The 20,586-nt window shown below is 41.0% G+C and overlaps 3 protein-coding genes across 14 annotated transcripts in view; 2 read left to right on the top strand and 1 right to left on the bottom strand.

Annotated features, from left to right (window-relative positions):
• Positions 1–2,469, bottom strand: etfbkmt (electron transfer flavoprotein subunit beta lysine methyltransferase). 2 transcript variants are annotated; one of them, XM_024433972.2, is made up of 3 exons: positions 1,929–2,469; positions 1,720–1,850; positions 1–1,635 (listed from the first exon to the last, which is right to left on the bottom strand). In XM_024433972.2, the coding sequence occupies exons 1-3, from the start codon at positions 2,201–2,203 to the stop codon at positions 1,286–1,288; spliced, it is 756 nt and encodes a 251-aa protein (XP_024289740.1). In that variant the 5' UTR covers positions 2,204–2,469; the 3' UTR covers positions 1–1,285. The 2 variants fall into 2 exon arrangements, with proteins under 2 accessions (XP_024289740.1, XP_024290335.1); XM_024434567.2 differs by having other exon boundaries at positions 2,406–2,464.
• Positions 2,470–5,985: 3,516 nt separating this feature from the next.
• LOC112225121 (mixed lineage kinase domain-like protein) lies at positions 5,986–15,457 on the top strand. 7 transcript variants are annotated; one of them, XM_024389155.1, is made up of 11 exons: positions 5,986–6,004; positions 10,226–10,675; positions 12,173–12,280; positions 12,817–12,994; positions 13,093–13,193; positions 13,359–13,494; positions 14,048–14,132; positions 14,232–14,371; positions 14,521–14,570; positions 14,742–14,882; positions 15,082–15,457. In XM_024389155.1, exons 2-11 carry the CDS (start codon positions 10,228–10,230, stop codon positions 15,129–15,131), a joined length of 1,437 nt encoding a protein of 478 aa, XP_024244923.1. In that variant the 5' UTR covers positions 5,986–6,004; positions 10,226–10,227; the 3' UTR covers positions 15,132–15,457. The 7 variants fall into 7 exon arrangements, with proteins under 7 accessions (XP_024244923.1, XP_024244586.1, XP_024244671.1 ...); XM_024388818.2 differs by lacking the exon at positions 5,986–6,004 and adding an exon at positions 6,967–7,022; XM_024388903.2 differs by lacking the exon at positions 5,986–6,004 and adding an exon at positions 7,503–7,686.
• A 66-nt stretch (positions 15,458–15,523) lies between these two features.
• Positions 15,524–20,586, top strand: part of LOC112224783 (E3 ubiquitin-protein ligase RFWD3) — a 29,522-nt gene continuing 24,459 nt past the window's right edge. For 4 of the 5 annotated variants that reach the window (XR_006079106.1, XM_024388608.1, XM_024388471.1 and 1 more), the window contains exons 1-6: positions 15,524–15,742; positions 18,215–18,517; positions 18,638–18,885; positions 18,982–19,040; positions 19,164–19,373; positions 19,745–19,836. Coding sequence is in view for 4 of the 5 variants with exons in the window: in XM_024388608.1 (XP_024244376.1) it covers positions 18,225–18,517; positions 18,638–18,885; positions 18,982–19,040; positions 19,164–19,373; positions 19,745–19,836 (902 nt within the window). In the remaining variant the exon portion in view is untranslated. Of the gene's footprint in view, positions 15,743–15,808; positions 15,939–18,214; positions 18,518–18,637; positions 18,886–18,981; positions 19,041–19,163; positions 19,374–19,744; positions 19,837–20,586 lie in introns of those variants that run through there. The other variant, XM_024388507.2, reaches the window with a different exon arrangement.

Below are 20,586 nucleotides of genomic sequence, written 5' to 3'. Positions count from 1 at the left end.
TCAGCGCCAGAGGATTTATTTTACATCAATCTTAAGCAAGGCATCTAGCACATAACAGATAGTAAATTGTTGAAATGAAAACAAAGATTCCCTAGAAGTTGACAGATTAACTGTCGAGTCAGCTAGAGTCTGGCAGAGGGAAGAGCAGATGATTGACTGACCAGGGTCAACTATACCACCGTTTCTCTCAAATAAAAAGCATGCCGAGATAAAATTATGATTAAAAGCATCACTTATCACATTCTTCTCAGTTATGATGCCAGTCAGGCAGAACTTGATAAGGCGGCGAGGAAGAGGAATTTGTACGCTTCAGTGTATCTTCTGTTTTCCAAAATAAGAGCTTAAAAAATAGCTTGATTTAGCTTTCTTAAACGAGATAGTACATCTGTTTCTCAATTGTCTGAAGGATTGCCAGTCCACTACAGAGTCAGTTTCCTTGCTTTGGCCCAAGCCTGATTTCTCCTCTGAATGAGCTCAAATAATTCCAAAGAAAACCAAGGGTTTAATCTATATTTGACTCTGAATTATTTAAAAAGGGCATGTTTATCTGCCAGATGAATAAATATGGAGTATAATTTTTATAGAGCCAACTCAGGGTCAGGAGGTAGTGGCTAAATCAGGACATGTCATGAATGATAGTAAGGAGTGTGGATGCCCCCTACTGTTAGGTAATTGGATTGCAGTCTGAGTGCAGTGTAAGTTTACATGCTTTATTGTTAACACAGATGTGATTGATTTCATTTGAAATATGTACTGTTTTACATTTGTTACTTGTCATTTTCAAATCATAGATCTGTGTACAACTTTGTTGTTGAGACAACACCCCATACTACCGTGGCATTATTGCTGGGTTTTGAATAAAAGAGATATGCTTAGGTTTGAGATTTTTTTTTTTTTTTTAACCTTTATTTAACTAGGCAAGTCAGTTAAGAACAAATTCTTATTTTCAATGACAGCCTAGGAACAGTGGGTTAACTGCCTGTTCAGGGGCAGAACGACAGATTTGTACCTTGTCAGCTTGGGGATTAGAACTTGCAACCTTTCGGTTACTAGTCCAACGCTCTAACCACTAGGCTACCCTGCCGCCCCACATGTCAAAAGAGGTGTTTGTTTAAAAACAGTACATTTGACTTCATGGCAAAGAAGATTGACAAGTTTTAATTGAGTCAATGCCAGGCACTTGCTGATAGCAATTCCACAATCATATATGTCAAGTGTCACAAACAACAACAGTTGAAGGAGTGCTCTAAAGCACATACAAATATGGGTTTGTGAAAGATGTCTGTCAGAGTTCAGGCAGGTAGCGCCACACAGTGCTGCAGGTCAGTCCATAGTTCTCCTCTCTGACAGCTTTAGGCAGTTCAAACTGAGCCTCCTGACGCAGGAGCCTCCTGATGCTGTGTCCTTCAAACTGGGCCCTCCCCGGGTCTCCTATCAGGACCTGTGTCCCGTGGGTCTGGATGCAGCAGTTTAACCAGCTGTGAAGGCTGTCTGCCAATGCCTCCTCATAGAACATGTCTCCCAGGAGGATGAGGTCATATTCCTCGGGCTCTGAACTAATCACATTCTCCGTATCACAAGGGAGGGGGTTCAGGCCATTCAGCTCACAGTTCAGCTGGGTCGCGATGGCTGCAACTGGAACGAGGGAGAATCAGGACAGAGGTCTTCATACCCCAAGGATAGAATCAATCAGTGAAATGTACAAAAGTGTTGTCTTACCAGGGTCGATGTCATTGGCTACTACATGAGAAGCACCGCAGAACTTGGCAGCTATAGCAGAGGCTCCACAGCCGCACCCCAGATCTAACACTCTCTTGCCCTGTGACACTCCAGGGTTACTCAATAGATACCTAGAGAGGTGTTGGGTTATATTATGGGCTTATTAGTGGTAACTAATTTACAATAGTGCATTCAAAACAATAACATACCTGGCGAGTGCTTGTCCCCCTGGCCAGTATATTGCCCAGAATGGGTCAGAGAAAGGCCACAGTTCTGGTCTTGCATGCCAAAACCGACAATTTGGGGTGAACAGTCTCAAATGGATTTCTGGGGTCAAGTTATGCTTTCTTACTATCTCAGTGTTTTCTATAATAAATTTCTTTATATCATTATCTGAGGCGAAGCCTTGAAGGTACCTATTTGTACTAGTGCAAAGTGTTTTGACAATGTTCATATAACCAAAAACTCCAAGCCTGGTTAACATTTTGTTAGCTAGCTAGCTACCTAGCTACTTACTAAATCAAAAAAAGCATGCCATCAAACGCAAACGTACATAGACATGTTCACAGTGTAGCTAGCTAGCTGCAAGTTTTTACATTTATTTTTTATTTTACCAACTATATAGCTACCGACGGTTCAGTATTTTTCCCCATTTCACACAGAAATGTCAACATGTAAATCCTAACCAATGAAGGCACAAGAGCGTTGTTCCCACACGGAAGCAAAACATGCAGGACCAAATAAATGTACAACGCGTGTATGATGCCACTGCACTATAGCGAATAGTACTTTTAGTTCCGCTCTGTACTTTTTTTTCAGACGATCTCATTTGGATCAAATTAATGCCAAGCTTCTCGTAGATGGGGCAAAGGCAGCATCATCTTTCCACTGCACACTCCGTGCCATTTTAGGCAGATTTCATAACTTTTGATTGGGCAAATGTATTTATTTATTCAACAATTGGGTAATTTGGTGTCTCTTGATTGAGTAAGAAGGCATAGGCATGCATTTAAGAACATATAACATGCTATTACTAGTGTTAAGAAAGAAATGAGATAAGTAGACCTGAACGGAAATAATCACGGGAAGTGCACAGCTTTACTGTGCGTAGTAGTGGTGTAGGTGTACACAAAGGGTATGGAAGCCCAATCCCTCCATGGAATTTTTTTTCGATACTATCTAAAAAAAAGTAGATACTAAATCGACATTTTGAGATAGTAGACCATACTTATAGGAAATGTTTCTACATTTGTAACAGTGTGTGGTGATTTCAGGGGTGACACCACAGGTCCCAGACTGGTGGTTCCAGATCTGGTAGGCTACCTAACCAGGTAAAATTTCAGACCCTAGTTGTAGGGTATGACATAGAAATACATCAGCTGTTAAACAGTTTTATATGGGCTATGATGGGACTAGATGTTTTCGAAGCAGGTCATATTGTTTAAAAAAAAACTAGACAACTGCAATTGGATAATAGAACTGAACTTGCTTTATGCAGGGTTGCATTGTGTAGGACTTTGAATCTGTAATGTAAAGGTTAATCACACAGTATGTCATCACCTTTGTGTTGATTGATTAATTCAATAAACTATAAAAAAATTAAAAGATTTGCACACTCCATATATAAACTCCCAGTAATTTATTGGGTACATCACCAACGTTTCGGCATCACTGTGCCTTCTTCAGGATAACACCATGAATACTTGAACAAGATTAAGTAGACAAACAGTGCAACCAATAACAATAGTGAGGGGTGTGTCAATGATTAAGTTAATTAGAATGAATTGAGTGAAACTGTTAAAAAAACAATAGTTTATGGCATATGAAATATATTATATATATATTGTTATCATATGCAAACATAATTGAATATTGTACATAAAATTAGCATCAACATACATTATTGTTTAATTCAGTTTCACATATTTAATTAATTCAAACCAATAATTTGGAATTGATAAAGTCTAGGTAGCCTAGCCAGTCAAAGTTTAAATATAAACCGAATTTGATCACATATTTTCTCTTAACACATACATGTATAAATAGGCATATTTTAGACTACAAATACATAACATTAGCGCTTTGTTTCCCCTGGCTAGAGGAAATCAAGAGTGCATAGGCTTCTCTAGGCTACCTGCAGCTGTGGTTGTTATCAGTAGGCTACAGTAGATCAGACTAACACACCCTGTTAATTGTGCATGAGTTAACAAATCATGAGGCAAATCAGTCTAAACAACAGTACTTTGTCCCTATTTTCAATGCTACTGTGTCAATATTTTTTATTCAATTGAATCAAAAGTGTTGGGGCAAATGCCATCTGGCCAGTGTGCTGTGCTGATCACTGCAACGTGGATAGATGGAAATTGCCACATAATGCTACAAATGAAGAAGCATATATATATATACAGTGCCTTGCGAAAGTATTCGGCCCCCTTGAACTTTGCGACCTTTTGCCACATTTCAGGCTTCAAACATAAAGATATAAAACTGTATTTTTTGTGAAGAATCAACAACAACTGGGACACAATCATGAAGTGGAACGACATTTATTGGATATTTCAAACTTTTTTAACAAATCAAAAACTGAAAAATTGGCGTGCAAAATTATTCAGCCCCTTTACTTTCAGTGCAGCAAACTCTCTCCAGAAGTTCAGTGAGGATCTCTGAATGATCCAATGTTGACCTAAATGACTAATGATGATAAATACAATCCACCTGTGTGTAATCAAGTCTCCGTATAAATGCACCTGCACTGTGATAGTCTCAGAGGTCCGTTAAAAGCGCAGAGAGCATCAGAACAAGGAACACACCAGGCAGGTCCGAGATACTGTTGTGAAGAAGTTTAAAGCCGGATTTGGATACAAAAAGATTTCCCAAGCTTTAAACATCCCAAGGAGCACTGCACAAGCGATAATATTGAAATGGAAGGAGTATCAGACCACTGCAAATCTACCAAGACCTGGCCGTCCCTCTAAACTTTCAGCTCATACAAGGAGAAGACTGATCAGAGATGCAGCCAAGAGGCCCATGATCACTCTGGATGAACTGCAGAGATCTACAGCTGAGGTGGGAGACTCTGTCCATAGGACAACAATCAGTTGTATATTGCACAAATCTGGCCTTTATGGAAGAGTGGCAAGAAAACCATTTCTTAAAGATATCCATAAAAATTGTAGTTTAAAGTTTGCCACAAGCCACCTGGGAGACACACCAAAAACATGTGGAAGAAGGTGCTCTGGTCAGATGAAACCAAAATTGAACTTTTTGGTAACAATGCAAAACGTTATGTTTGGCGTAAAAGCAACACAGCTCATCACCCTAAACACACCATCCCCACTGTCAAACATGGTGGTGGCAGCATCATGGTTTGGGCCTGCTTTTCTTCAGCAGGGACAGGGAAGATGGTTAAAATTGATGGGAAGATGGATGGAGCCAAATACAGGACCATTCTGGAAGAAAACCTGATGGAGTCTGCAAAAGACCTGAGACTGGGACGGAGATTTGTCTTCCAACAAGACAATGATCCAAAACATAAAGCAAAATCTACAATGGAATGGTTCAAAAATAAACATATCCAGGTGTTAGAATGGCCAAGTCAAAGTCCAGACCTGAATCCAATCGAGAATCTGTGGAAAGAACTGAAAATTGCTGTTCACAAATGCTCTCCATCCAACCTCACTGAGCTCGAGCTGTTTTGCAAGGAGGAATGGGAAAAAATGTCAGTCTCTCGATGTGCAAAACTGATAGAGACATACCCCAAGCGACTTCCAGCTGTAATCGCAACAAAAGGTGGCGCTACAAAGTATTAACTTAAGGGGGCTGAATAATTTTGCACGCCCAATTTTTCAGTTTTTGATTTGTTAAAAAAGTTTGAAATATCCAATAAATGTCGTTCCACTTCATGATTGTGTCCCACTTGTTGTTGATTCTTCACAAAAAAATACAGTTTTATATCTTTATGTTTGAAGCCTGAAATGTGGCAAAAGGTCGCAAAGTTCAAGGGGGCCGAATACTTTCGCAAGGCACTGTATATGTTCTACTCTCTAGAAATTTCAAGTTAGTATCTCACAATTTCAAGTTAGTATCTTGCAATGTTGAGATAGTATTGACATTGTAATGTTTTTTTTGGTGGTGGGAATGGGCTTCCATACATTGTACGTTTCAAATGAAACCTTGAGAGACTGTTTTGTTGGTACTGAGACTTCACTGACATCTGAAACTGAAAGGAGATCACATTGAGTTTCAGATGTCAGTGAAGTCTCAGCATTGACAACAGCCTTTCAGGGTATGTTTCATTTCAAACTTACAATAGATTTGAAGTTGAACAGAACAATAACAAGTGCTGGTGATGCGTGAGATTTGTTTTACAGCCTACATCCTGCTGTTGAGAACAATACTTTTTGCTCAAACCATTCATCATAAATTCTTACTAGAGTGTGTTTCCTGTCTAATGCAGAAACTGCTGATTGTCATTGAACAGTTGATGTTCCAAGTGTGGAACAATTGATAATGCAACCAATCAACAGATGTGACAATATCACTACTAGTGATATGGGGGATCTGTTCAGTGGTGGAAAAAGTACTCAATTGTCATACTTGAGTAAAAGTGTAGAAGTATTTTGTTTTAAATATACTTAAGTATCAAAAGTAAATGGAATTGCTCATATATACTTAGGTATCAAAAGTACAGGTAAAAGTATAAATCATCTAAAATTCATATTTAGATAGCCAGGGGCACACTCCAACATAATTTAAAAACAAAGCCTTTGTGTTTAGTGATTAGGCCAGATCAGAGGCAGTAGGGATGACAAGGGATGTTCTCTTGATAAGTGCGTGAATTGGACCATTTTCCTGAAAAAATATAAGAAGTACTTTTGAGTGTCAGTACTTTTGGGTACTTTTTACTGTTTTTTTTCTTTAGGAATTTAGTGAAGTACGAGTAGAAGTTGAAAATATGGTAACATGCTGACCACACGCGAGTGTTGCAAAATAAATGTGCACATACTTGTTATTCAATCATTGCACCACACTGCTCGCAACGAGTGCGTGCATAGCCAGGCACTTGACGAGCTGCAAGTCACGCCTCTCCCATCTCCTCAGTGTTTTTTTGGAGCATATACCCACATGGGTGATTGAAAGATGAACTGAGGTCCACACTCCAGTCTGTAGTGGTAATGCACCTTAAAGTTGCTTGCCAACCACCATATAAAGTTCAAAGAAGAAGAAGCCTGCAGGAGGAGAGATTACTAGAAATCCACCCTTTTATCTGTGGATTAATTGTTGGAGGACCTTGTGCCTTTCAGGTAAAATAACAACCCAATGTTTGTATCCTAGGACAAATTAGTTAACAGCAAGCTAGATAAATTGCCACGAATATTTAATGCTTTTCGACATGTTCCCAAATTAATATAGTTGGTTCAGAATTTTTGATCTAATGGAGTCTGGTATGGAATAATTTCTCTTTACCTAAGTGAATTGTTTAAAGGCATTGCATAGAGACCCTCAAATATTTCCTTGGGTTCCTGAGTGGCACAGCGGTCTACAGCACTGCATCTCCTTGCTTGAGGTGTCACTACAGACCCTGGTTCGATTCCACAACTGGCTGTGATTGGGAGTCCCATAGGGTGGCCCAGTGTTGTTAGGGTTTGGCCTTGGTAGAATGTCATTGTAAATAAGATTTTTTCTTAACTGACTTTCCTTGTTAAATAATAGATCAAATAAAAGGTATGGGGATACTTAAGAGGTTTTACATTAGCTTGAAGCAAGTATTTTTTGCCATACAATCTCGTTTCCATGGTGACGCCCTGATTCGCTGACTAAACGGCTAGTCAAAGCAGGGTTGCCATGTCTGCAGTTTCTGCTAATTGGGCTACTTTGAAAACGAACTCTTGTTGCGTACATATCCAGATGATCCTGCATACTATTTTGCAGAAAACGATGTCGTGTTCGAAGCGTAGCGTTAGTCACGTGAGTGAGAGGAGTTATCTTTTTAACAGTTATATTTAGTCTATTTAGATTGTCATTATGCCGACAGTACTTTTTTTCCCAACCGTTTTCCAATTAAACATTTACACTAGAGCTGATGCTTCACAATATTTAGTGTTTTACACATGCTCAGTTCTTGGGGGCTGCGCGAGTGGACATTTTAAATGGAAGTTATGGAACTCCCTCGCGTGCTTCTGTAATGCTGAAAAGTCCTCAATGAAACTGACATTAAATGTTGAGAATGATACGTTTGCATCTGTTAGCTATCAAGTAGCCGATTACTTTCTATGGCATTGTAGGCTACCATCTGATATGTTGAAACGACTATATCACAGCCCTTACAAAAAAAAGATTGCAGTTTTGAAACTGCAGTAACTGGTATTTTGGATGCAGTAATTGCAGAATATCTGCCGTTTTACTGCACTCTAACTCAGTGGCGACCCACCGTTTTTTTGTGGGGGGGTGCCTGTTTTGCATGTTACTTTGGCATTAATAGGTGCCAGATTTAAGTTTGTAAACAGTCTTTTTTGTGTGAAAAATTAGCATACAAACTTGGTCTCTTTTTTTGCCTTCTTGAGTAAGGCAGCTCTAAAAGGCAGGTATTCCAGCCAAGCTCAGTGTTTTCTGTGATGGTGGGGCAGCCAACGGAAAATACAGAGCGTTAGTAATGTTCTCTAGTTGTGTTGTGATTGGCTCAGTGTTCTGTCACTCATGGGGACACTGTCACCACCAAACCTAAGGGTAGAACTCAAATTCAGTGGAGTGGGTGTGTAGTCCCGAGTCTGGGTTTAAGGGTCTCTTTTCCAATCTTAAAAGGATAAACATTCAACATAGGCCATGGTGTCAATCCAATATGACTTTTTCCTGCGCTCAAAACAACTTGAAACTCAGAACTGGGAAATCTGGGGGGGGAAAATGAGCTCCGACTGGGAAAATACGTTTGAACGGTCATCCAACTCGGAATTGCAAGTCGGGAACTCGGGCCTCTTTCGAGAGCCTTGACCTGACGTCTTCATGATTCAGCCTTATTTTTTTTAAGAGTTCCCAGTTGTCTTGAAATCACCATATATCCAGAGAATGCCAGAGGTCATTGGTCACAGATAAAATTTCGTCAAATCACGTTATATCTACAGCAGCTTTGATGGGACTGCTTTTTTGGACTCACAAGGTGAGTTTTAGAGAAATGTAATTGTCAAATATTGTAAGAGCTTTCATTGTCTACTTATATGCCCCCAATATTTATCCTACGGTTCTGACTTGGTGGACAGGCAGAATAATGTAATGTTTTACATGTTTTGAATTCTGTCGCTGTACATTTCAAAAGTGCTGAACAAATAGTTATATTGACTACGTCCGTCCTAGCTCGCTCATTGTCTTCGTTGAAATTACAGATGGTCTCTTATCCACTCTTCGTCCACTTATTCCATAGTTTGTACATCTCAATTGTCAGTAGAAACCACATTTGTTTAAGCAAGACAGCCATGTTTTTTAAAAGGCAGTAAATGAGGCTGAATGAACTGTTTCGCTGCCAGACAAGGCTCCGCTGATAGCCAGGTGTAGCAGTGATAAGGTGTTGGGACAGCTTCATGGAGGGCCTAACAGTTTGTGGACACCGTTTGTCAGCGTTATTGTGAAATTAATGTATTGTTTAGTGTTGTGTAGTGGGTTTGCTGGCATGCATCTAAAACACTTTTTTTTCTTTTTCCCAAGAGGTAGCCACATCATATCCATGCCATCAACAGCAATTTTCTCACTTTAAAGTACATTTTATTCCAGAGCTTAAACTGGGTCTGGGAAACCAGTCCTTATTGTTTGTCATGACTGTTGATCATTTCTTTTTGAAATGAAGGCATAAACTTCCCTCAACTTTCGCAAGAACTCAAACAGCTCATTAGTACCTCACATCAGATGTGTATCAGGGTTAAGCAAGTTTCTCTTCCTCTTCCTGACTAGCTTTCAAAAGACATTATCTGACATTACTCAGTGCCAAAATAGCTTCTGGGAAATAAGTGGTTATGGTCAAGAAAAGACCTGTGCTGTATTCATTACGCCGATTCTGTTGCCAAACATTTAATCTGTTGCTAAATGTTTTGCAACAAACTGTTTACTACAAACAGAAAACGCAAATGAGAGTTTCTATTGAGCAAATTCAGGTAGGTCACTCCCAGTTTCGTTCCGTTTGGTTTTTATATGGGAAACGGTTTACGGAATGAATACACCCCTAAGGACCTGATGTACTGTTTCAGCTGATATCATCAATGCCCTCAGGTGGTAACAATGCCTACATACATACAATCTGCACATAAAATGTCTAACTGATTTTTAGCGGGAGAGATGTCGCCAGAACTTGTAAGGCTGCTATGGGATGGGTTCAACATAAATTGTTAAACAAGGTTTGTGCTCTGTCAACAAGTTAGTATACTGTACTGTATATAAGCTTTGGTAGATAGACTTTCTCAGAGCTATGTTTTTGGAAAACCTTGTCGAATGCATTTCTTAAAACCATTTCTTCTTTCTCCAGCCATGGACATCATAGATCCCATCTTGGGCATAGCGGAGAAGCTCTACTCTCTATGTGGTGAAGTGAAAGCCAACAAGAAACGATGTCAGCGTTTGGGTATGCGCGTAAAAGCCTTGGAAGAGCTGGTGAGGGCGGTAAAGATGAAGGGGCTGGGGGAATACCCTGCCCATGTGGAGAACGGCCTGAGTGAGCTCAAATTCACCTTAGAATCTGCCCAGGATGTGGTTAAGAAATATGCCAGTGCCAGCTACCTGAAGCGCATCCTGAAGGCCTACGACCAGGGAGATGATTTTGAAAGTTTGAATGAGCGCTTGAACGATGCAGCTCAGGTGCTCTCGCTTGCCCTGCAGGTGGACCAGAGACAGAAGCTACAGCAGGTGTTTCAAGAGGCGACACGATGGAGAGAGGATGAGGAAGACAGAGAGATTGATTGTCTGGAGCTGCAAAAATGTGAGACACCCGAGTACACCGTGTGTGGGGTGGGGCAATTTCAGGCAGGTGACATTGTGCCAATTAGGGATGCACAATATATCGGTGAACATATCGTTATCGGACGATTAAAAATAAAAAAAAGCTAGAAATGCCAACATCGGTATTAGCCGAAGGTCCAGTTTAACGCCAGATATGCAAACCCGATGGCGTACATGCCTATTTAACGAAGGTACATGACGTAATGACGCCACATAAATTGTTGCTCTATAAGTGCAACACAGCATTCCTAAACTAGCCCACCATGTCTGCTGTGTGGATTGAGCAGTCAACAAAACAACATTTCAGCGAGACAACTCAAATGGAATGGAATTCATTGCCCTTGACAATCAACCGTTCTCTGTGGCGGGTGATGTTGGCTTTCGCCGACTGGGCGAGCAACGGTTAACACTAAGTGCGCAATTTTTTCTGATGGAAAGCCGTTTGAGTCTTTGCCTGTCAAAAACAGATACAGTAGCACTGTCAAAGCTGTACAAAAGTCAGCAAACAAGTAAACACCGGCCACGAACGATGTGTTTACAATACCGCTTTGGTAATAAAGCATCATTTGTTCGACCGCAACTGCTGGGGTAGCTAGCTTTAGCATGCAACGTTACCTAGCTAGCACCAATACAACCAGCCTGAAAACAATTACCTGTAGAAACTGCAGTCATTTTCATTATTCTAAGCAATGATTTAGGAATCCTTGTGAGTAAGTATTAGCTATTGAATGTAAGTTCATGCAAATAAATAGCTAGCCAGCTATTAAACCCTGTTGCCTAAACCTAACGTTATAAGCAGCTAGCTTCATTACATAAAAGTATGTAATTCACAGTGATGCAAATTAATACAAATAGTAGAATTATACCACACTTTTATTTTGAAGGCGAACCACAGATGGGTCCGACCACCATTAATCAAATAAGAACGGTTTTATAAATTAGGGTTATTTTACATGATGACACATAACTATATAGTTAGCTAGCAAACTATAGCTACTGAAACAGATTATTTTGTGTTATTTGACACCCAAAGACCTAAACGGCGTTCCATAGAAATCCTGATTGAGAATGAAACGACTGAATAAATTAACAACGAAACAGCACAGCAAGTTAGTAAAATAAATAGGTTTATATTATGATTTACTGGTAATGGGGACATACATAAATGCCAACAAAATATCTATTTGGTCAGTGTGTGTGTAACCTTTATGGCCCGGACAACACGGGGCCAATTGTGCGCTGCCCTATCGAACTCAGCCTGGATTTGAACCAGGGACCGTAGTGACGCCTCTTGCACTGAGATGCAGTGCCTTAGACTGCTGTGTGTGTGTGTGTGTTAACTATTTAACTGTACTAGAATGCTTAAAAGGCAGATAAAATTTCTAATATTGGTTATCGGTATCAGTTGTTTTTGTCAAGGAAAATATCTAATATCAGTATCAGACAAATGTCATATCGGTGCAATTATAACTCACAGTGCTACAGTCTCTGGCGGAGGGCAACAAGGAAAGATTGGACACAATGCATGAGAAAATGGACTCCACCAAAAAGGATGTGAAAGACATCAAAGCAATGTTGGAAACCTGTGAGTAAGCCTATATAGATAAATGTCTAATTTAATGTAACTAAAAAATGTTTTGTCCTTAGTTGTTGCCAATTGATCACATTCAAACATCATACTGCATTTGGTAACTACTATTTCATTTGGATTCTGAGCAACTTCTGTGTTCATTAATCTCACATTTCCCAACTAGCACCAGGTGATAAAAAGGGGCTGAGAGTCTGTTTGCTTGTTTGTTCCTGTGTGGTTTACACCTTTCTACGTTTTTGTTTGATACTACAAGCACTATTGTTCCACTCACACAAACTATATTGACGGCACTCTGCACAGATGAAAATTATGTGCATGGGATGGTAAACAATGTGTCATTCAAATCAGATCCCAAAACACAGCACAGTTTTGCATCCTGCACCAGGCAAGCACCCCCATCCGCACTGTATTTTACAACACTGTGTGTTGTTCTGTGGTACCTTGCGTTATCTGTGTAATTGATCTGTTATGTTCCTAAGTGCCTGTGTGACTTTATCTTATTGGCTTTGTTGTGTGTTATCCATTGACAGTACAGAAGCCCAGCATTTTAATTCAAGACATCAGAGAGATCAAGCCAGAGGAGCTGACCTACGACATGCCCAAAGAGCCCATATTAAAAAATGACAACTCAGTTTTGTACAAAGGAGAGTATAACAAATTCACAGTAGCCATCAAAAGATACACCTACCCAAGGAGCACAAGCCCAAGGTATGTAGCGTAGCATACAAGACATCTCAGAATTATTTTAGTATAAACTTCAGTTCTAAACATCTATTTGTCTAATCGGTAATGTTTGTCCCACCCAGTCAGCTGAGAAGCATCTTCAAAAAGGAGGTGGAGACTATGAAGCGCTTTGAGTCGCCAAACATCCTGCGAATGTTTGGGATCTGTGTCCAGCAAGAGGGCGGTGAGTGAGCTACTCTATTTGTTGTACAGTGTGTGAAATAGTTGCTGAACAAATAGGAGATGGGATATAATCACCATGTGATTGCAGGATATGATATCAAAATGTGATGATGATGTGCCCTTGTTGCATTTAATCATCCTTTTCTCTACCCTTGTTGTCCTGCAGGTCCCAATCCAAACTACCTTATTGTGATGGAGTTTTGTGAGAAGGGCAGTCTAAGAGAGGTGCTGGATTCCCAAAGTAAGCTGCCCTGGGACAGAAGGGCCCGCATGAGTCTGGATGCAGCACAAGGCCTTTACAGGTACAGTAAACCACTCTTTACCCTGTGCCTTACACACGTAGACCAGACAGTACACCTATTACACATGAAGCACCATCTCTGCCATATCGTTGCCATAAATGTGTTATATTTATACAATTTGAACTAAGGAATTGGCCTATCATACTTTTATGTTGAATAAGGCTCTGTCGCAACCAGTACAGACACCTTCAACATGAAATGTTGGCGGACATGAAAGGGTTCCACCAGCGCGGCGGAAAGCGACACCAAAAGCTGGCTAATAAAGTCACACCTCTGATGGTCGCACCCCTGCCACAGCCAAATGTCACTGGGTACAATTTGGCTAAATTCAAAAGAGGAATGTTGGATGCTATTCGTGCATCTTATGATCCACCTATTAACTTCTACCCACCAATAATATACAGTATGGTCTGGTGTTTCCCCTTCACTAAAATAATGGGTACACTGTATCTGTGCCCTGTGCCTTGCTCACCAAAGTTCACAGAACAAGAAAGTGTATCCTAATCACACTGAGCTACCCTGGAATGACAAGCTAATCCCTCTTTCACTGTAGATTACACCAGTCTGAGAAGAAGTTTCAAGTGCACGGATGCATCAACAGCAGAAAGTTCCTAGTAGATACCGGGTACAGAGTGAAGGTATGAGGTTTAATACATTCCACTACACATCCATGTGTGTTTGGCACTACAAAGTGATTGGCGAAGTACTCCACCTCAATGTAATTGTTGTGTGGTCAGCTAGGAGGTTTGGAGCTGGTGAAAACAGAGACTTCGTTGAAGAAGTCTAAGGACCGGAAGAGCTGCTCCTTATGCTACAGCTCCCCGGAGCAGCTTGAGAATATCAACAACCCCTACAACAAAGCCTGTGAGATGTACAGGTCAGCTTTCCATCACACACTCAGATATTGTAAATTAATGTAAAATCACAAACCCATTACATTTTTTTATGTTGAAATGGTACTTTTTAGTCTAATGTAGGCCCTCGGTCTACTGCAAGCTCACTCTGTTTGAATTGTGTCCATTGCAGTTTTGGCATTGTCCTGTGGGAGATTGCAACCCGCGAGATTCCCTTCAGAGGTGTGTGTCAACTCTGTTATTGTTTATTAAACACAGCCTTTCTACTAACAGCAATGCCAATGATACATCTGAAAATAACATGGTTGGGTTTTCTGTCAATACGCATATGGTTACTCTGTCATATTTAGACATCTGTCATTCCATTTCTGTTTTCTCTCGTCTTCTGATCAGACTGCTTACCAGAAGAGGTGTTAAAGAGGGTGAGTAAAGACAAATATACTGAACCTCTTCCTGAAGACTCCCCAAAACAGTTGGGAGAGCTGATCAACGCCTGTCGCTCCTATGACAGCTTCCACAGGCCAACGGCAGGAGGTAATACCTTCAACACACACAACTAATAGGCCTAGACATTATGACCTACTGTAGGCCTACAAACAATTATTTCACCTTTTCCATATTGATTCCTATTTGTCCTGTTATCATTGTTTCTTATTTCCATTCTGATCATCATCATTAAGAGGTGTTATAATACCCAGGACAGATTGTGTAATCAAGTCTATCTGTTTCACAGTGTTGGTGGACAGGCTCCGCAAAGTGGTGGAGCAGTTAGAGGAGGACTAACAGAGTTTCCTCTCCAGAGTTCTCAGAAACTAGGTTGGAGAAGAGGATAAACAAGAACAGTTCCAGTTTCAGCTCCAGTTTAAAGACATCAACTGACCGCCCCAAATTCATCATGGGATGAACAACACCACACCAACAGACGGTTGATCAAGTGCCTGTGATGTCATTTAAGCCTAGTACATTTTTACATCATTAGTCAGGAATAATTTTTATTGAAACTGTGAAATGATATGCAATTGATTTGACAAACTATTAAAGCAACACCATCAAAATGTTTGCTACTATGGTTCAAAGCTTTGAAAATAAAATATTTAATAATGAAGCGATTTGTTTGTGAGTGACAATTTACAGTATTCAGGACAATATTCATTAGCATAATATTTAGTAGTCTGGCGCCGCACCAATGGTGGCGTTGAAACATTATGGGGCGGGCCATTGAAGACTGGCGGGGATATTCGAGCCTTCCAAATGACGACGGAGATAGCAACGGATTATAGTTACATCAAATGTCATGCTTTAAGAGTAATGTAGTTTAACAATTTAGCTTGTCATGGTAACTCACGAAGTTTGACACAGTCAAGGATCGTTTGGGTAAAACGCGAATTTTCAAGGTAGGAAGAGGCGAGCTGCTAATTTACTCTTCCCGGCAAGCAGCAGACTGATCTGAGTGGAGCTAGCTAGCATTATAACTAGCTAGCTAGTTTATTAGCAAGGAGGTTATTTCCAAAGGGTAGCCACTAGCTATATATGAAAACTCCGTACTTTTTCATTGATCACATTCGAGACTGTCACGAAATATCCACATCGGTAATGTAACTAGCTAGCTAATGGTGATGTTTACGGTTTCAAGTAACTACAGTAGTTAGCTACTTAGCAGAGCGGCCTTCGGTTTCTGTCTCAATGTAACGTTACGGTGACTGCTAGTTCCAAAATCCCGCTTCGTGTTTTGCACTTCCTAGCAGCTGGCTAGATAACTAGCTATCATTGTTACCTTGCTAACTGGCTACCTATTAACTGTACCAATTGTCACCTAACATTTACCTTACATAGCTACCTAATATATTATCATTTACATAACTGGTCTTATCACGAACCTAACGTTAGATTGTCCAGCCAATTTAGCTTGTGTTAACCATTTTTCAAGTAACGTTGCGTGGCAATTTAGTTAACTAGTTAGCGTTGCATGCAAGTTACAGTGCTTTCAGAAAGTATTCACAGCCCTTGACGTTTTCCAAGTTTTGTTCAAATGGATTGTCATTTTTTTTTGTTTAACGATCTACACACAATTCTCATTCAACGTGGTAGGAAAAAAGATACAAATATATATACAAATTGAAATAAACACTATAAATGTTCAACCCCCTGAGTCAATACACATTGGAATAACATTTTGCAGCGATTACAGTTGTGATACAGAAACGATCCTTAAAGCTCTGTCAAGTTGGTTGTTGATTATTGCTAAAAACAGCCATTTTTAAGTCTTGCCATAGATTTTCAAGCCGACTTAAGTCAAAACTGTAACTAGGCCACTCAGGAACATTCAATGTTTTCTTGGTAAGCAACTCTACTCCAGTGAATATTTGGCCTTGTGTTTTAGGTTATTGTCCTGCTGAAAGGTGAATTTGTCTCACAGTTTCTGGTGGAATGTAAACTGAACCAAGTTTTCCTCTATGATTTTTGTATACTTAGCTCTATTCAGTTTCTTTTTATGCCTTTGCCGATGACTAGCTTACCCATAACATGATGCAGCTACCACCATGCTTGAAAATATGAAGAGTGATTAGATACTCAGTGATGTTTTTGTGTTGAAATTTCCCAAACATAATGCTTTGTATTTGGTGCAAAAAGTACATTTTCTTTGCCACATTTTTTGCATTATTACTTTAGTCCTGCATTACAAACAGTATGCATGTTTTGGAATATTTGTGTTCTGTACAGGCTCCCTTCTTTTCACTGTCAATTAGGTTACTATTGTGGAGTAATCCTTGTGGCGGGCCGGGTGCATGCCTGCTGACTTCGGTCACTAGCTGTACAGAGTTTCCTCCGACACATTGGTGTGGCTGGCTTCCGGGTTGAGCGAGCAGTGTGTCAATAAGCAGTGCTGCTTGGCAGGGTTGTGTTTCGGAGAACGCATGGCTCTTGACCTTCGCCTCTCCCAAGTCCGTACGGGAGTTGCAGCGATGGGACAAGACTGTAACTACCAATTGGATATCACAAAATTAGGGAGGAAAAAGGGGTAAAACATATATTGTGGAGTAACTACAATGTTGTTGATCCATCCTCTGTTATCTCCTGTCACAGCCATTAAACTGTAACTTTTAAAGTCACCATTGGCCTGATGGTGAAATCCCTCAGTTACCTTCCTCTCCAGAGTTAGGAGGGGCACCTGTATCTTTGTAGTGACTGACTTGCATTGATACACCATCCAAAGTGTAATTAAGAACTTCACCATGGCCAAAGGGATAGTTAATGTCTGCTTTATTTATTTTTTACCCATCTGCCAATAGGTGCCCTTTGAGAACTATTGCATAATCTCCCTCGTCTTTGTGGTTGAATATGTGTTTGAAATTCACTGTTCGATTGGGGAGCAGAGTGAGTCCATGCAATTTATAATGTGACTTGTTAAGCACATTTTTACCCCTGAACCTATTTAGGCTTGCCATAACATACGGGTTGAATACTTAGTGACTTGACATTTCAGCTTTTCAATTTTTATGATTTTGTAAAGGTTTCAAAAAACACATTTCCATATTATGGGTTGTGTGTAGATAAGAGACACAATTAAATACGTTTTAAATTCAGGCTGTAACTCAACAAAATGTGGGAAAAGTCAAGGGGGTGAATATTTTCTGAAGGCATTGTACATAACCTGATTTTTGTTGTCACCCTAGCTATGTGGCTCCAGGCAGCATTGCGTGCCCTACAGGGGTGTATTGTACTCATTACGCAGATTCTGTTACAAACTGTTTATTTAATTTTTTTCTGCAACAGAAACCGTGTACTCCAAATGGAAAACCTTTTACAACAAAAACAAGTTTCTATTTGATAAATTCAGGATAATAATAACAATATATTTTACGTAGTGCTTTTCAAATGGAGGCGATGGAGGTGGACTTGCAGCTGGGGGTCCCCAGGAGGGAACCAGAACCAGATGCTATGGCAGGCAATGTAGAGCCCCCTATCATCATCCCTGACTCTGGCAGCGAAACTGAGGTTGAGGACGAGGCAGACGCGGCTCCCCTAGACCCACCACGGCTCCCGACCACCTGGGCGTTCAGTCAGAACAGAATCAGAGTGGAGGGTCAAGTTGGGCCCAGGATCAGAATGGAGGGTCATATTGGGCACAGGGTCACTACAGCAGCAGTCCTGAGGCAGCGGAGAGCCAGGTAGTTATGGTTGGACTGGAGTCACTCCCTCTAAACTGTACCGGAGACATTGTGTACTTTATTGAGTACCTATTTCACCAACTCATTTATTGTTCCTGTATTGTCTGTGTATGATAAAAGGCCAGGCGTCAGGGTGCTCTACCCCACCCAGACCTCTCCCTCTGCTAGCCGCTTCCTAGATTTCCTGCTGCGAGTCCCTGCAGCCAACCCTGACTCTGGCAATACCACAGAGTCGAGCGAGTCGGAGGATGAGGCAGACCCCACAGGGCCAGTAGACCCTCACAACCCTGACGAACCTGCTGTTCCCTCCAGCCCTGGAATGAACCCTCCTGTGGCAGCCACGCCACTGCAAGGCCCAAATCCTTCAGGTAAACCAACCTCGAGCTCAAGTCTGTACCACGCATTGCCATTTTAGACTGTCACCTATGAGGAGTTAAATCTAACCATGTCTATCCTGTGTATAGATTCTAATGCAACCACAGAGGCTGTGAGGACAGAGACTGGAAATCAAGTGAATCCTGAGGTAAGACCACATTCATTGCCAGTGATAGGCCTAGAATCTTGGAGGGGAATAATATTTCCATGATTAGCTAGCTAGTGCAGTTTCTGTAGTACCATCGGCATGCTCTCTCGGTCCCCTTTCAAGAGTGTAACAGCCCCAGTGGCCACCAGTGGTGCGGCTCTTCGGTCGTCCCAAGGGGATGAGGGGGAGGGGGAGACCTGCTCTATCTGCTTTGAGCCCTGGACCACGTCAGGGGAGCACCGACTGGCCACCCTGCGCTGCGGACATCTCTTCGGCTACACCTGCATTAGCCGCTGGGTGAAGGGCCAGGGCCAGGGAGCCAAGTGTCCCCAGGTCAGTGTGCATGTCTGTCTGTCAGCCTCGGCATGTCTGGGGGTAGAGGAGTGGAGTTGCTCAGGAAGGTCCTGTACTCAGTATTTGCAGTCCCTCCTAGGTGACAAAAAGCTCCTCGTTCCACTGTAATGACTGGTACCAAATTGACTCTGTGCTGGAGATGGAATTTCCTCAAGCAGTCAAAAATAATTTGAAACCCAATAAATGCCCTCTGAATTACTTCAATCTGAGAAAATACTGCCACAAACAGCTAAAATACAGTTCCATTGACTTACCATACAGACAATGATGTAATTTATTGATAAGAAAACATTCCCTCAGATTATGTCTAGTCCCTATAATGACCTTTACTGCTCTGTGCATGTCTGCAGTGCAACAAGAAGGCCAAGCGCTCTGATATCGTCCTCCTGTATGCACGCAAGCTGAGGGCTTTGGACAACACAGAGCAGGAGAATATGAAGAGGTAAGGTAGCTGAGCTCCTCTTGATTTGACCTTATTCACTGCTGTGTGTAGGGAGCAGTTGAGAGTGATGCACACTTTTCCACAATGCGTGGGGGGGGTTGTGTTTTTGCATTGAAGTGTTTCTTGTTCTCTTGGCATTTGTCAGAGCTTTTAAACTAAATACTAAACATCTTTTGATTTGTGAATGTGTTGGCACTAGGAACTCAGGATATTACTGACGTTACTGATGTCATGTTAGTCAGGCCTTTTGATTTGAACATATGGATTGTTTTAGTTTTGTAGGCTACCTATTTAATTTATGGATCAAACCTTAGCAGTCATTCTGATCTCACGGCCAATGATCAGTGCTTTAGTTTGTTATGTTGCTGTCCAGCGGTTCTGAATTTGAGATGCACCCGACTGTCCATGTTTTCTATGCAATCGACTGTCCATGTTTTCTATGCAATCGCCTTTTGATTTGAACATTTAGGTTATTTGTTTTTTTATATATATATATATATACATACACATACATACACATACACACACACACACACACACACACACACACACACACACACACACACACACACACACAGTGCCTTGCGAAAGTATTCGGCCCCCTTGAACTTTGCGACCTTTAGCCACAGGCTTCAAACATAAAGATATAAAACTGTATTTTTTTGTGAAGAATCAACAACAAGTGGGACACAATCATGAAGTGGAACGACATTTATTGCTTTATCCACCTTTTGCTGCGATTACAGCTGT

This window comes from Oncorhynchus tshawytscha, linkage group LG01 (genome assembly GCF_018296145.1).
Source record: "Oncorhynchus tshawytscha isolate Ot180627B linkage group LG01, Otsh_v2.0, whole genome shotgun sequence".
Lineage (NCBI taxonomy): Eukaryota > Metazoa > Chordata > Actinopteri > Salmoniformes > Salmonidae > Oncorhynchus > Oncorhynchus tshawytscha.
The sequence above is the reverse complement of the archived record's forward strand: the minus strand, read 5'-3'. Positions and strand labels throughout refer to the sequence as shown.

What these genes read in the sequence shown, in the direction of transcription:
- etfbkmt (XM_024433972.2), bottom strand. Translation starts at nt 2,203, where the DNA reads ATGTTAACCAGGCTTGGAGTTTTTGGTTATATGAACATTGTCAAAACA. An exon ending in GGGGGACAAGCACTCGCCAG is followed by an intron (nt 1,851 to 1,928) that starts GTATGTTATTGT and finishes ACACCTCTCTAG; the next exon opens with GTATCTATTGAGTAACCCTG. An exon ending in AGCCAATGACATCGACCCTG is followed by an intron (nt 1,636 to 1,719) that starts GTAAGACAACAC and finishes CCCTCGTTCCAG; the next exon opens with TTGCAGCCATCGCGACCCAG.
- LOC112225121 (XM_024389155.1), top strand. Translation starts at nt 10,228, where the DNA reads ATGGACATCATAGATCCCATCTTGGGCATAGCGGAGAAGCTCTACTCT. An exon ending in CTGTGTCCAGCAAGAGGGCG is followed by an intron (nt 13,194 to 13,358) that starts GTGAGTGAGCTA and finishes GTTGTCCTGCAG; the next exon opens with GTCCCAATCCAAACTACCTT. An exon ending in CCACAGGCCAACGGCAGGAG is followed by an intron (nt 14,883 to 15,081) that starts GTAATACCTTCA and finishes TCTGTTTCACAG; the next exon opens with TGTTGGTGGACAGGCTCCGC.